This window comes from Macadamia integrifolia, chromosome 7 (genome assembly GCF_013358625.1).
Source record: "Macadamia integrifolia cultivar HAES 741 chromosome 7, SCU_Mint_v3, whole genome shotgun sequence".
Classification (NCBI taxonomy): Eukaryota; Viridiplantae; Streptophyta; class Magnoliopsida; order Proteales; family Proteaceae; genus Macadamia; species Macadamia integrifolia.
This window is the reverse complement of record NC_056563.1, coordinates 4,957,761-4,970,403: the sequence shown is the minus strand read 5'-3', so window position 1 is coordinate 4,970,403 and position 12,643 is coordinate 4,957,761. Positions and strand designations below refer to the sequence as shown.

Sequence of the window (12,643 nt, the reverse complement as noted above, 5' to 3'; positions counted from 1 at the left end):
CGTTGCTAGCGAAAATGTAATGAATCTATATCATGCTTGCGATTGACCTCATTTTGTACCTGTCCATGCTATACATAGACTGTTGCCATTAGTGGCATCTAATATAAAGATGTTATCAATCTCAAACGAAGAAGAGCTAGTGGACTTACAGAGCCTCATGCCAGTGGGGGAAGGAAAAGAGGCCCACTATGAGAGGAGAGAGTGATTCAGCTGCTAACAAGTGCATGTTTTTCATTAAATGAATGGTTATTGGGGAAACGTCTGATGATGAGGGGGTTATGAAGTGCAACCTTCTCTGCTTTGTAGGCCCTTGTTTGATTGTTTCACTTTTCCATCTCAGGTGATAGCATAAGTGAGATGAGGGTGTCTCTTTCTATTGATATTTTTGCTTCAAGAAGTGGCGCAACAGTTAAACTGTACCATTGCAACATATTGGTCACAGATTCGTAACTTGAAAATAGCCTCTTCTGCGAAGCAGAGCGTGAAACTGTGTACATTTTCTCGTCCCATACCCTACAGTAATAGGAGTCTTGCACTGGATTGCTCAGTTATACTACTAATACAGGTATCTACTTTAGTGGGGAAATTCAGGTTAGCGTGGCTTACTCATGGCTCTTGTAAAAAGGCTCTCAAATCGAGAAAGAAGGGGAGGGAGGAGGGCAAATGGCGGACTCGGGCTACAATGAAGATAATATTCAGTATATGGAAGATCTACCAGGAACTCAAGAAGGAAATTAAGAAATATATTAATCTAGGCCGAGGCCATTAAAGCCGGCAGGGAATCCTCTGCCCCGTGTAACTGATGGCTGGCAACATTGAGGCACGCACCTCAAGTTCTATCCAGCCGTTGGATGATATGAGCACTACGAAGGATCGGGGTCCACTAAAGCCAGCTGAAGATAAAAGAGTTTTGAGTTACCACCCTGATGGGAAAGTGTACCATTTGGTCCATTTCTTAGCGGGCATATGCAGCTCAATCCAAGCATTACCTGATCTATATTGATTTGTCTATGGAGACCATGGAATTCAACTTGGAATCGGTTTCAGCATTCAGATCCTCCCCAGCTGGGGTGGTTGGAGGGACCAACAAGACTCAAAACAGGAGAGAGAGGTTTCCTGTTTTGAGTCTTGTTGGTCCCTCTCCAGCCACCCCAGCTGGAGAGGATCTAAAACACTTGGTTCCAAAACCCTAGATTTGGCTATTTAGATTTGAAACCTAGCAATAGGTTGGAATCAGGTCCCAAAAACTCTAGGATCTAAACGGTCGGTTTCCTACAGTGTAATATATTTTCTAGCGGTGCTAGGAGTGCCCCAAGTCTTCTAAATGGCCGAATGTAAATGCTGCGTTCGCGTAGAAAAGTCATCCCATACTTTACTAACATACCCATGGTTTTTTCTCATGGTATCGGATTGGATATTGGCCGATTCTGAAACTGATAACCAATACGATTGGCCATATCTGGCCTGATTGGAAGCTTTTAGCCCTCAAGATTTTGATACATATGTGGCCCATATTTGTGCACTACCATGGGAATCACAGACTTTTATATTAATTTTGACTCCTTGTTAAGTGTAAATTCTCTCTCAGAGATTGTCAATTGTAAAATTGTTTGGTACTTGTTTTAGGAGGCGATTTCTCTTTGTGACTCTTAGAGCGTACATCTCATTTTTCTGGCTAATTTAGCTTTTGAAGCCTTGGATAATATCATAATACCACGTTTCATCTGGATGAGATATTTCTGAATGCTCTTAGTCGTATCATTTGGAAGACAAATCTGGTTTAACAGTTCTGTGTTGTAATTTTTTATTTTTCTAGGGTTGTTTAGGTATGGTGAGAGCAAGAGATTGTCTCTATAGGGTTGGGTAAGGTGGGTTATGTCCTCATGTATTTTCTTTTTTATGCTTATTTTAATATAATTCTAAGGGTTTCCTGGGGTCCCAAATAATATGCAGGTTAAAAAAAACTTAGGGATCGTACCTAATCGCATGGCCACCGTGTCAACACAAGGACCAACCAGGGGAGTTATACAAAGATCCAACTAGGGGCAGGTGGTGTTTTCGTCACTCACCCCTGTTGTCTGGGTTAAGGGTGCAGGAACAAATGCCAATCTTATTCCCTTAATTAAATAAGCCATGACTAGGCAAATCCTAGTGGAGTTAGGAGTCACCTAGAATGATCAGACCATTTTACCCCTTAAAAGACCGATACCTAGGTTTTGTTACTGTTTACCCTTTCTTGTTCCGATTCTACCAATATGGTATTAGTCAGATATCAATAAGAATCGGCCAATCTGATATCGATACCTAAAACCATGTTAACCTTGTTTTTATTCTGTTGAATGGGAACCATACCACCGATGGAATGGATCTTCCCACAGTTCAAGGCATAAGAAAATTGAGCTTGATGAACTAATTTTTTTACTGCTGCAATTTTTACGAACTCCACATACTGTTAATTCTTCCCATGGTTGTGTAAAAGTCATTGAAATATTCCTCTCGCTGTTCTATCACATTATTCCTAGCTTAGTTGTAAAGAGTATTAACAGATTTTGGCTTTATCTTCCTTTGGAGAGTTTTTCTTGCCCTAAGATGGAGAGAAAATCTCTTCAACCATCATGCTGTGACTCTATGATTAGATTCTTGAGAAGGTGAGTCTCATTGTGAATTCCCATCTCACCGATCTAAGGTTGGATGCCATGGCTTATGCTGTTCTATCTTTACCATAGGTGAAAGGAAACTCAATCCTCCTTGTATCATGGACCTGTTATAATATGGATGTGACGTGTGAAATCTCTCTATCTCTCTCTCTCTCTATAGTAGTCCTATTGCTATTTCCACTCCTTTGTATTGCTTCCTTCTACATTGTACAGGCTCCCTCAAGTTACTTGATTTTCCAAGGAAAAAAAGAGAAAAAAAAAAGGATGTGGTTCTCTGTCCACGAGTGTAGTCTACTATCTCTCTTCTCCTTCATTGCGACAGATATATCTTCTTCATAAAGGAAGGGGAGATAGACATATGGAACGGCACCCTCTAGGACAATTCTTCCCCCACCTCCCCACCACCCCACCCCACCCCACCCCCCAAAAGAAAAAAAAAATCTTCCATACCAAAGATTCTGGAATAGTGGTGGATGAAGTACTCGGAAAAAAAGACTTGATTTCATAAGTCAGATGATTGCAGCACTATCCAACCATTAGGTCCCATAGTAAAGTAGGTTCTGAACACTTGGGGTGAATGGAGGCTGGCCCATATTATTAGTTTGTTCCATACCAAAGATTCTGGAATAGTGGTGGATGAAGTACTCGGAAAAAAAGACTTGATTTCATAAGTCAGATGATTGCAGCACTATCCAACCATTAGGTCCCATAGTAAAGTAGGTTCTGAACACTTGGGGTGAATGGAGGCTGGCCCATATTATTAGTTTGTTGAAAGCTTGAAGAGGTTTGTGCCAAAGACTTTAGCTTAGTTTCAAAACCCCCAGGATTCTTGTTGATGGAGACCAGATCATCAATCAAGAAGTGGAAGAAATAATCCATCTTTTATTTTCAATAAGATTTGATTTGAAATAATGAATCTTGGTAAGTGAAGAAGATAGATAAGGGTGATGGGAGTCACCTTCAAGCTCAGCTTGAGTATCTAGCAGGGGATAGAAAAAGATGCCTCTTGTAAGAACTCAAAAGCGTGTAACAAGTCAGTCAGAATCAAGAATATATATGAAGCCAAAGGTAGTGCATTTGGTGTCATAACAGGGGAACATGAGTCCATTGAGGGAAAGATACTTATTAATGAAAAAGGGACCCCATGAGATGAAATGCAGCTCTGGTTTAATGAAAGGTACTATAAAAAGGAATAGTCCATGTGTCTCAGCCAGAAAGTGCACAGTGAAAGCAGTGAGTGCCAAGAGCGCACTTCCCTATCTCAACTCTTGACACCACCACCTGCCACCTCCTTACTTTCTCTCTCTCTCTACCCTACAGCAGTGAATCAGTGATAGTACAGTGATTTATTGAGACCAACTGAGAAAAAAAAATAACCAATCCTCCGTCCGTCCTGTGCTGTAAACAGTTTCTGTGATTATATATAGCCTTAGAAGTAAGGAATAAAAGTAGCTTTACTACTCTGTTTTAAGTAAAGGGTTTTTCTAAATCCAATTTAAGAAAATAACTTAAAATAGAAGACCATCAAACTTTTTATTTTCTAAGGTTTTGCTGTATACTTATCTTAGCATAAAGAAACTGATCTATTTTTATCCATCAGAAGTGCAGAGGCTAAAATTTGTTTTAGTCAAATGAAAATGATAGTTTCCCAGCCAGAGTACCTTTGACAGTCATATCTACGAGGTGAATGGCCCACAGAGAACAAAGAGAGAGAGAGAGAGAGAGAGAGAGAGAGTGTGTTAATGGAAGAAGATCATGAACTGCCAAAAATATGAAATAAGAATGCCACTCAGGACAATCAAATTAAACCTACATATTCCTTCGAATTTAACAATCTTATTAATTTGAGATGGGACCATAGTTAGCAAACTCGGATTCGGGAATTATTCGGACGGAGAATTATTCGGAATAATTCGGACGATTAATTTAAGGATTCGGTCAAAAAAGCGGTCAAAAATCTTATTGGGGTTTTTTTTTTTTCAAAATTGTTTTTATTTTATTTTTTTTTTTTTTTTGGTTTTTTTTAAAATAATGTTTAAATGGACCGAATAATTCGGTTTAATTCGGATTCGGTCCGAATTATTCGCGAATTATATTCATTTTTGAAAAAGTCGCGAATTTTAAAGAATTTTATTTTTAATTCGGATTCGGTCCGAATTTTTGATAAAATTCTTTAAAATTCGGTTCGGCGGAATAATTCGTGAATTATTCGGCCGAATTGCTAACTATGGATGGGACAAGACTTTATTGTTGTTGTTGTATTAATTTGAGATGGCATGGATACCTCTCCTGCTGGCTTTAATGTGATATATGTCACTGAAAAAGGCTGGGCAACCCAGGAGTGTCTCTCTCTCTCCTTTGGAGGTGATCTCCCTGCCTTTGCATTTCAGCCCGCCCCTCATTGGTTGAGCCGTTAGCTCCAGAAAGGCCAGCGATGTGCCCAACTCTCTTCGCATGCTATCAGTATATGATAAACTTGTGGACAACACTAATGGAGGCACATGATGGGATATCATACCAGAGGTATAGTGGGGTCATTTAAAAAAGGAGAAGAAAGAGATAGACATAGTGGGTGCTAACTTACGGTNTTTTTTTTTTTGGCTAAAGATTACTTCATTAAAATCAAAAGAGGAAATAGCACAATCACCCAAAAACCAAACAAGCACAAATACCACACACCTTCCCTATCCTCCCACCTTCGGCATTGCCATCAGCAGGAAGAAAGGAAAGGAACTAATAAAATCTAAAATTCGGTCTATCCTCTGCATTTCTGGAAAGAAGATCTCCAATGTGAGGCGGGAACATCACATTAGCTGGCAAAACTCCGCTCTTCGCCTCATCTCTTGCCAAGAAATCAGCCATCAAATTTCCTTCCCTATAGATGTGTGAAATTTTCCAAGTAATTCCTCTCAGATATGGTTGGAGATATATCCATCTTTGCAGAGCAAACCACTTGATCTTCCATTGTTGGATTAGAGAAACAACCACAGTCGAATCTGATTCCACCCACAAGAGCTGGATGTCCATATCCCTGGCCCGCATCAGCCCCACCATCAAACCCTCTACTTCAGCTTCATATACACCAGTCACTCCCATGAATTTTTTATATGAACCCAGAACTCTACCAAAATGATCACGAAAGATTCCTCCCGCCCCAGGGCCACCAAGATTCCCCAAAGAGCTACTATCAAAGTTTAATTTAACCCAATAAATAGGGGACTTACACCAATATACCTTCAAAGTGCCTCTTTGATCAGCAGGCTGAATAGATAATCCTAGACGTCTGCAACACATCAGATCTGCCCAGGAATTAACCTCTCCCTACATCATAGGCTCATTCCTTCTAATATCTTCTATCACCATGAGCGAAATGTGATTGGCCATCCGCGCAACACCCTCAAGAGTCCAATTATTTCTTTCCCTCCAAAGATAATCTAGAACAATACCGAAACTCATACACCAAGCCTCCTTACAGCTTACATTTTTCATCTTTCTTTCCCACCACTGGGCGAGATCCAATAGAGAACCCTGAGTGATCCACCTTAAATTGAAGCACTCACATAATGAGTTCCAAATTTCGCTGGAGAATGGACATGTCAGAAATACATGATGAAGCGACTCTTCATTCACGTTACATAGAGCACATCTAGATGCAAGAGGCACTACTTTCTTTTTCACCAAATCATCCGTGGGAACCTTTCCATGGATCATCCTCCATGCTAGAGACGAGACCCGAGGTTGCTACTTGTTACACAAACTTAGAGAAGCCCAAGGGACAGTCGGATTCTTTTCTCTAGTTTCCTCCTACGCGAATTTTGAACTGAATTTTTCGTCATATGAAAGGCTCCAAACACACTGATCAGCACAGTCATAACTTGGGATCTTAATCTGCAAAACAACTTCAAAAATATCTTTCATGAGAGAGGAGTTCACCACTGGGATCCTCCACTTGTGGTTTTCAATGAATCTAATCACCTTCCCATCAAGAAGCATGCGATCCACACCTTCCGCACCTTCTTCCAACGTAGAAGATCCCACCCAAATATTCTTCCAAAATTTTATGGTACGGCCATCACCTACAACCCATCTTTCCTTAGAGGAAATAAAATTCTAAATTCTTCTAATACCAGGCCATATAGAAAACGATTTGTATCCTTTCTTGGGCAGCCCTTGCATATTGAGGAATTTAGCCCTCAAGAATGTACTAGCTAAGGAATTTTCATGCTTGATTCTCCATGCAGTCTTACAGAGCAGAGCTTTATTCACATCTCTCAATCTTCTCAAACCTAAACCCCCTTTCTCCCTAGGTTTATAGCATTGATCCCAATTCACCACAATTTTTTTCATAGTGTCAATCTCTCTCGACCAAACGAAGTTACGCATCCACCTCTCTAGGGTCAAAATTAACGACGAAGGCCACCAATACACAACAAAACTATGGGTTGGCATACTAATAATCACCAATCTCACCAATTCCACTCTACCAGCCAAGGATAACATCTTACCCTTCCACCCTGCTAGCCGGTCCTTCACTCTGTCCATAATGGGCATCACAACATCTTTTTTAACTCTACCTTTGAAGATCTCCACCCCCAAGTACCTTGTAGGGAAGGTACAAAGGGGAATTCCCAATTCCTCAACAATAGCCCTCTATCTCTGGGGAGAGGCCGAACCCACAAACAATTTACTCTTCACCAAGTTGACACAGTGACCAGAGAATTCCGGGTACCTGTTAAGAAAAATATTTAGATGTCTAACATACCTGATAGATGCATTAGGAAATATAAAGATGCCATCCGCAAACAAACTATGGGCTGGCATGATCACCCCATGATCGGCTTTAGCTTCTTTATCTTCCACTAGCTTGTTCAACCCTCTGCAGAGAACCTCTTCAGCCAATATAAACAGCATAGGGGAAATAGGGCCCCCTTGTCTCAAACCCCCTCTCCACTCCAAAGTACCCAATCGGACCACCATTAAGAAGAACTGAAATCTTTGCAGAGACCAGCATTTGATGCACCCATAATATCCATTCTTTGAAAACCCAAACTTCCTCAACCCATGGAAAATAAAGTCTCAATCAACTATATCATAGGCCTTCTGAATATCGATCTTCACCCCCAAGCCACCCCCTCTAGTCACAGAGAACATCATATTAGACAACTTTGGCACCAGAGTGATGTAGGAGTGAATGATTTTTCTTTTCTGGAAGGCCCACTGTTCTTCCGATATGATCGCATCTAAGAGTCTCATAGCCATGGTTTTAGAAACAATTTTACAGAAAAAATTGCCTATGCAAAGGAGTCTAAATTTATCTAAGGAGTTCGCCCCCTCAATCTTGGGAATTAACATCAAAAGAATGCTATTTAAACCATAGGGCATAATACCTCTACTGAAAAATCCCCTAATAGCATTGCAAACATCATTAGAGATAATGTCCCAATAAACTCTGTAAAACATACCTAGAAATCCGTTCGGGCCTGGGGAGCTCTCAGGGTCAAGGTGCCAAATCGCCCTTTTGATCTATTCATTGGATGGCATCGCATCCATCCTCCATCTATCTATAACCTCCAACACAGATGGGATACAGTCCAACATTTCCATGTGCTCGACAGTAGACGATCTCTTGAGAAAATTTTGATAATAACCCTTCACAAACTCCTCCAACTGCATCTTCTCAAATATGACCTGCCCATCTCCATTTTTCAGTCTCCTAATTTTATTCTTCATTCTTCTAACTTTCACAATCACATGGAAGAATTTAGAGCTTCTATCTCCCTGTAATCTCCATCTGGTCCGAGCTTTTTCAGCCCAAAACTTTTCGTAGCCCTCTAAAGCTTCAAGTATCTAGTTTTCGCATTGGCTACACGAGCAAAAATCTTGTCATTCATTCCATTCTCATTAATCTTCTTTTGAATCTCCTCTAGCCCTTTTAGCACCTCCTCCTTTTTCCAAATTCACATTAGGAAATGTCTCTCTAGCCCACTTCTTAATCACACTTTTCAGCCTTTTAATTTTATGACTAAACACATAGAGAGCCGATCGACTGATGCATTCATCCCAAGAATCTTTCACAATTTTGAGAAATTTTTCATGGTCAAACCAAGATCTCTGGAACAGAAAAGGACAATTTAAAGGCTTCACTAAATCTTCTAAGACCACCAGCATTGGGGAGTGATCAGACGCACCCTTGAATAAAACCTTTTGATGGAAATCTTGGAACACAGAGAACCAATCATCTGTGCAGAATATTCTATCCAACACCGCCACAACATTACCTCTTCTTCTATTATTTATCCAGGTAAACTTGCGGCCCTGCGAAGGAATCTGGATAAGAGAGCACCCATCCACCATCGCACTGAACACTGCAGCAGAGCCCATGTTGAAAGATCCTGGACCTCTTTTTTCATGAGTCCGCAAAGTGGCATTAAAATTGCTAGCTACCATCCAAGGAGTACCCTGACCAGGGTTAGAGGTAGCCAAATTAGTCCACAGCTCCCTTTTAGCAGCCCTAAAACAATTTGCATGAGCGAACGACAAAACAAACTGCTTCTTTCGCCACCACACATGCAGCGAAATATGTTGGTCTGAGTAAGAGACTCCTTGCGGCTTAGTCATACCCCTTCTCCAAACCACCCAAAGATTTGGGATCTTGTCCGGTCTCTCATTGTTAATAAAATCCACATCAAAGCCAAATTTATTAAAAAATCTCTTTGGGAATTTCTATACCTCCAACATCGGCTCAGCTAAACAAACTATCTCCAGAGTATGCACCCTCAAGATATTCCCCAAGGCCAATCTAGCAACATTCTTCTTCATTCCTCTAATGTTCCAAAATAGAACCTTCATGATCACTTTTTTAAAAGCGCCAATCTGTCAGACTTTCGAGAAGCCTATTCGTGAGGGACAATGTGCTTCCCCTTCAGCTGACTTCTTTCCTTCGTAATACCCTCGAGCTCACAAGCAGCTCTATCCACCTCCACCACATCTTCATGGTACACAACCATTGCCCCATCTATGTATTGCTGATGAGTTCTTATCTGATGAGTTCTTATATTAGCAATCTGAGAGCCACTTTGCCTCGCATCCCTTCCACCTCGTTGACCACCGCCCCAACCATATGTAGAGTGACCCCTCCAACCATTGTCGACCAGATCATGTGCCCTACCCTCCTCTGCATTATAGAAGTCCTGTCTACGCTGCTTGATCACAGCCTCCTCTCTTGGGGCAAAGATATGATCGATATCAGCCCCGGCATCCGACCCAGATACTGAGTCATTTGAATGCACCAAACCAGCCTCATCCAAGCCGTCAGGAGCACCTATCTTCTGATAATTTGTTTCCATAACAAACTCCTTCTCTAAAGAAAGGGTGACCGAAATATCTCCCTGCCCTTGCACCTTCCTTCGGAGAAGGGATATTCTCTGTAGAATAAAATCTAGATAAGGAAGAATCGTTCCTCACATGGGAAGGACTTCTTCCCAATTTGGAAACTAATATCTCACCTGATCCACCACCACCTGCACTGGACCTCCGCCCTGCACCACCTTTATTCTCCATGGCCACCACCCCCGTGTCTTGCACCATATTGTCCATGCCACGAGCATCTACCTCCTTCTTCTCCCTACATTGAGATAAGGAGTGACCAGCTTTTTTTACAGAAACCATATTTGGGCAAACCATCTTCATAGACAATCAACTGTTTGAACCAGAAAACCTCTCCTGTCCCGGATTGCTTTCTTTCCACTTGAATTTCCTCCACTCTTTTAGCCCCTATTACCGCCTCTACTTGAACACACGCAAAATTACCCATCGCTGCCAACCTAGTACGTCTGTCCAGTACCGCCGGTCTTCCCGCCCCCCTTGGCCATTGTCAGCAAGATCTTCTTATGCCAGTACTCCAAAGGGAGATTGGGAAATCTGACCCACACCAGTTTGGTTGGATTGTTCACTACATGAACATCAAAATTGGGTTTCCAGCGTTGAAAGCAAATAAATTGGCCTCGAACCTTGATTAAGTTTCTTCTCCAAACAACAACCATATCCTCTTCTAACTCAAACTGGAAGAGGATGAACCCCTTTCCCATAGGAGACAAGGCAATCCTACCCTTCAAATTCCATCCCTCAACAGCAGCTTTTTGGATTTCATCCAATGACAAATACCTGAAGTTGGCCCGACCTACAAAAGTAAACTTAATTTTTTCTAGCCTCTCCTCATATGCATCCTTTGAGATGACTATCTTAGTATGTGAACTGGCATATATTGGCTCAGGAATTTGATCCACATCCGGGAGGGTTCGTCCCACCACCGTAGAGAAAGATTTCTTCAATACCTCAGGTCTACCCTTCTCCTGTCTACTATCATCCGCCTTACCTCCCAGATCACCATCAGAAGCCTTACGAAAAAAAAAATAAATCCCCTCAATCTCTTCCCCCTTCCAAATCATCCTTTGATTGGGGCTTCCAGAAGTCGGTCATTCATAGTTGCCTACCTCTATCTAGCGGTCTTCCTCCCCTAGGATCGTGTCCAAGCTCCTGAGCACCAACCACCGAACCAATCTCAGCCATCGTCGCCTTAGTGAATCAAAAAGGAACTTGACTTTCTGAGGAGTTCAGTTCTTACACGTGTACGATGACCAATTGAAGTACATGAGGAAACATCCATAACAATATCATTTTCCCTTTCGTAAGGATAGGCTGGTCATTTTGGCCCTCCATGGAAATACACGAGTTTTGACAATAAATTTCTTTAATTTACTTATCGTCCAAATAAATGCAATGTAGAAAAGTGATTGGTGGCTTCCATGAGCTCTTCTTAGTCATTAGATCTGCATTTTTTTTCCACAAAGAAAAATGAATTAATCTTGCAAAAGTATTTAAATTAGATAATTAATATGCTTGGGCAAACAGAGCCATGCCAGTGATGCTCAATGAGTCTAGAAAAAAGCAATTAAAAGCAGGGAAAAAGAAACTTCAAAGACAGCATGACCCTTGCCCAAACACAAAGAGGGGGGACGAAATATAAACCCCGCCCCCATGAAAGATCAAATTCTCACCTCTATTGATGTTTCCGTGTCTATTCTCATTGTTCCATTTCCATTAGCCCTGCGTTGGCACAGAGACCACACTGCCTTTCAAGAAACCCTCTCCTAGAAAGATAGTCCCGCAACCTTCCGGAAAGATATCAATATTTATTTATTTATTATTATTATTATTATCATTATTATTTTATTTAGCAGGTAACCTTAAATTCTCGACTTCTTAATTGTGAGTAGTAGTCTTTGCCAAGTGAACTATTCCTTGGGAGAACAAGGTATCATTGAAATCGATGGCTCATTTTCCACAATGATAAGTTTGTCAAATGAATTTTCCTCAATAATAAGTTTGCCAAATGAATTCACCAACTTGGAGTAAACTGTGTCTTCCCATCACTTAGAGAATCTGGGATCCAATTTTCAATCATTGTGGTATGCTTTGTTGGTTCCCACTAACTCTTTTAAAGATTGCATGCATCAATGATAGCCAACATCAGGTCAAAAGAACAGGAATTCCTTATATTATAGAGTGCAGTTTTATTATTATGGTCAAGCATTTCTCCAAATAATAATAACAAGAGTCAAGGTTTATCCATGAAACAAACACCATGCTTCTTAAAAGGTGCCTTTTTTTTTTTTTTTTTTTTTTCCTTTTAGAAAGAGGGTAATTAATCTAACTTACAACACACCTAACATGGTCATCAATGGGAACCCTTTAATATTTTAAAACGGAGATCCATATTTTGTTTTCACGAGGATATATTTTTGTTAAATGATGAAAATATGTGTATTATACGCGTTGCTTGAACGTATAATTTGAAGGAGAAATGTACTCTGTTGGGGGGGGGTGCACTCCCCCCGCAAACACACTGTTTGCCTCTCGCTTCTCTCCTCATGTGAATTGTTTCACATGGAGGAGACAGATAGGCTGTGGTGGAAGCTGCACTCCCC

General features: G+C 41.0%; 1 protein-coding gene across 1 annotated transcript; it reads right to left on the bottom strand.

Moving 5' to 3' along the window:
* Positions 1 to 8,558: 8,558 nt before the first annotated feature.
* Positions 8,559 to 9,275, bottom strand: LOC122084218. Its single transcript, XM_042652301.1, has one exon. It carries the CDS (start codon positions 9,273 to 9,275, stop codon positions 8,559 to 8,561), a length of 717 nt encoding a protein of 238 aa, XP_042508235.1.
* Between the last annotated feature and the right edge of the window lie 3,368 nt (positions 9,276 to 12,643).

Excerpts from the sequence above, each read along its gene's own strand:
- LOC122084218 (XM_042652301.1), bottom strand. The coding sequence starts at position 9,275 with ATGACTAAGCCGCAAGGAGTCTCTTACTCAGACCAACATATTTCGCTG.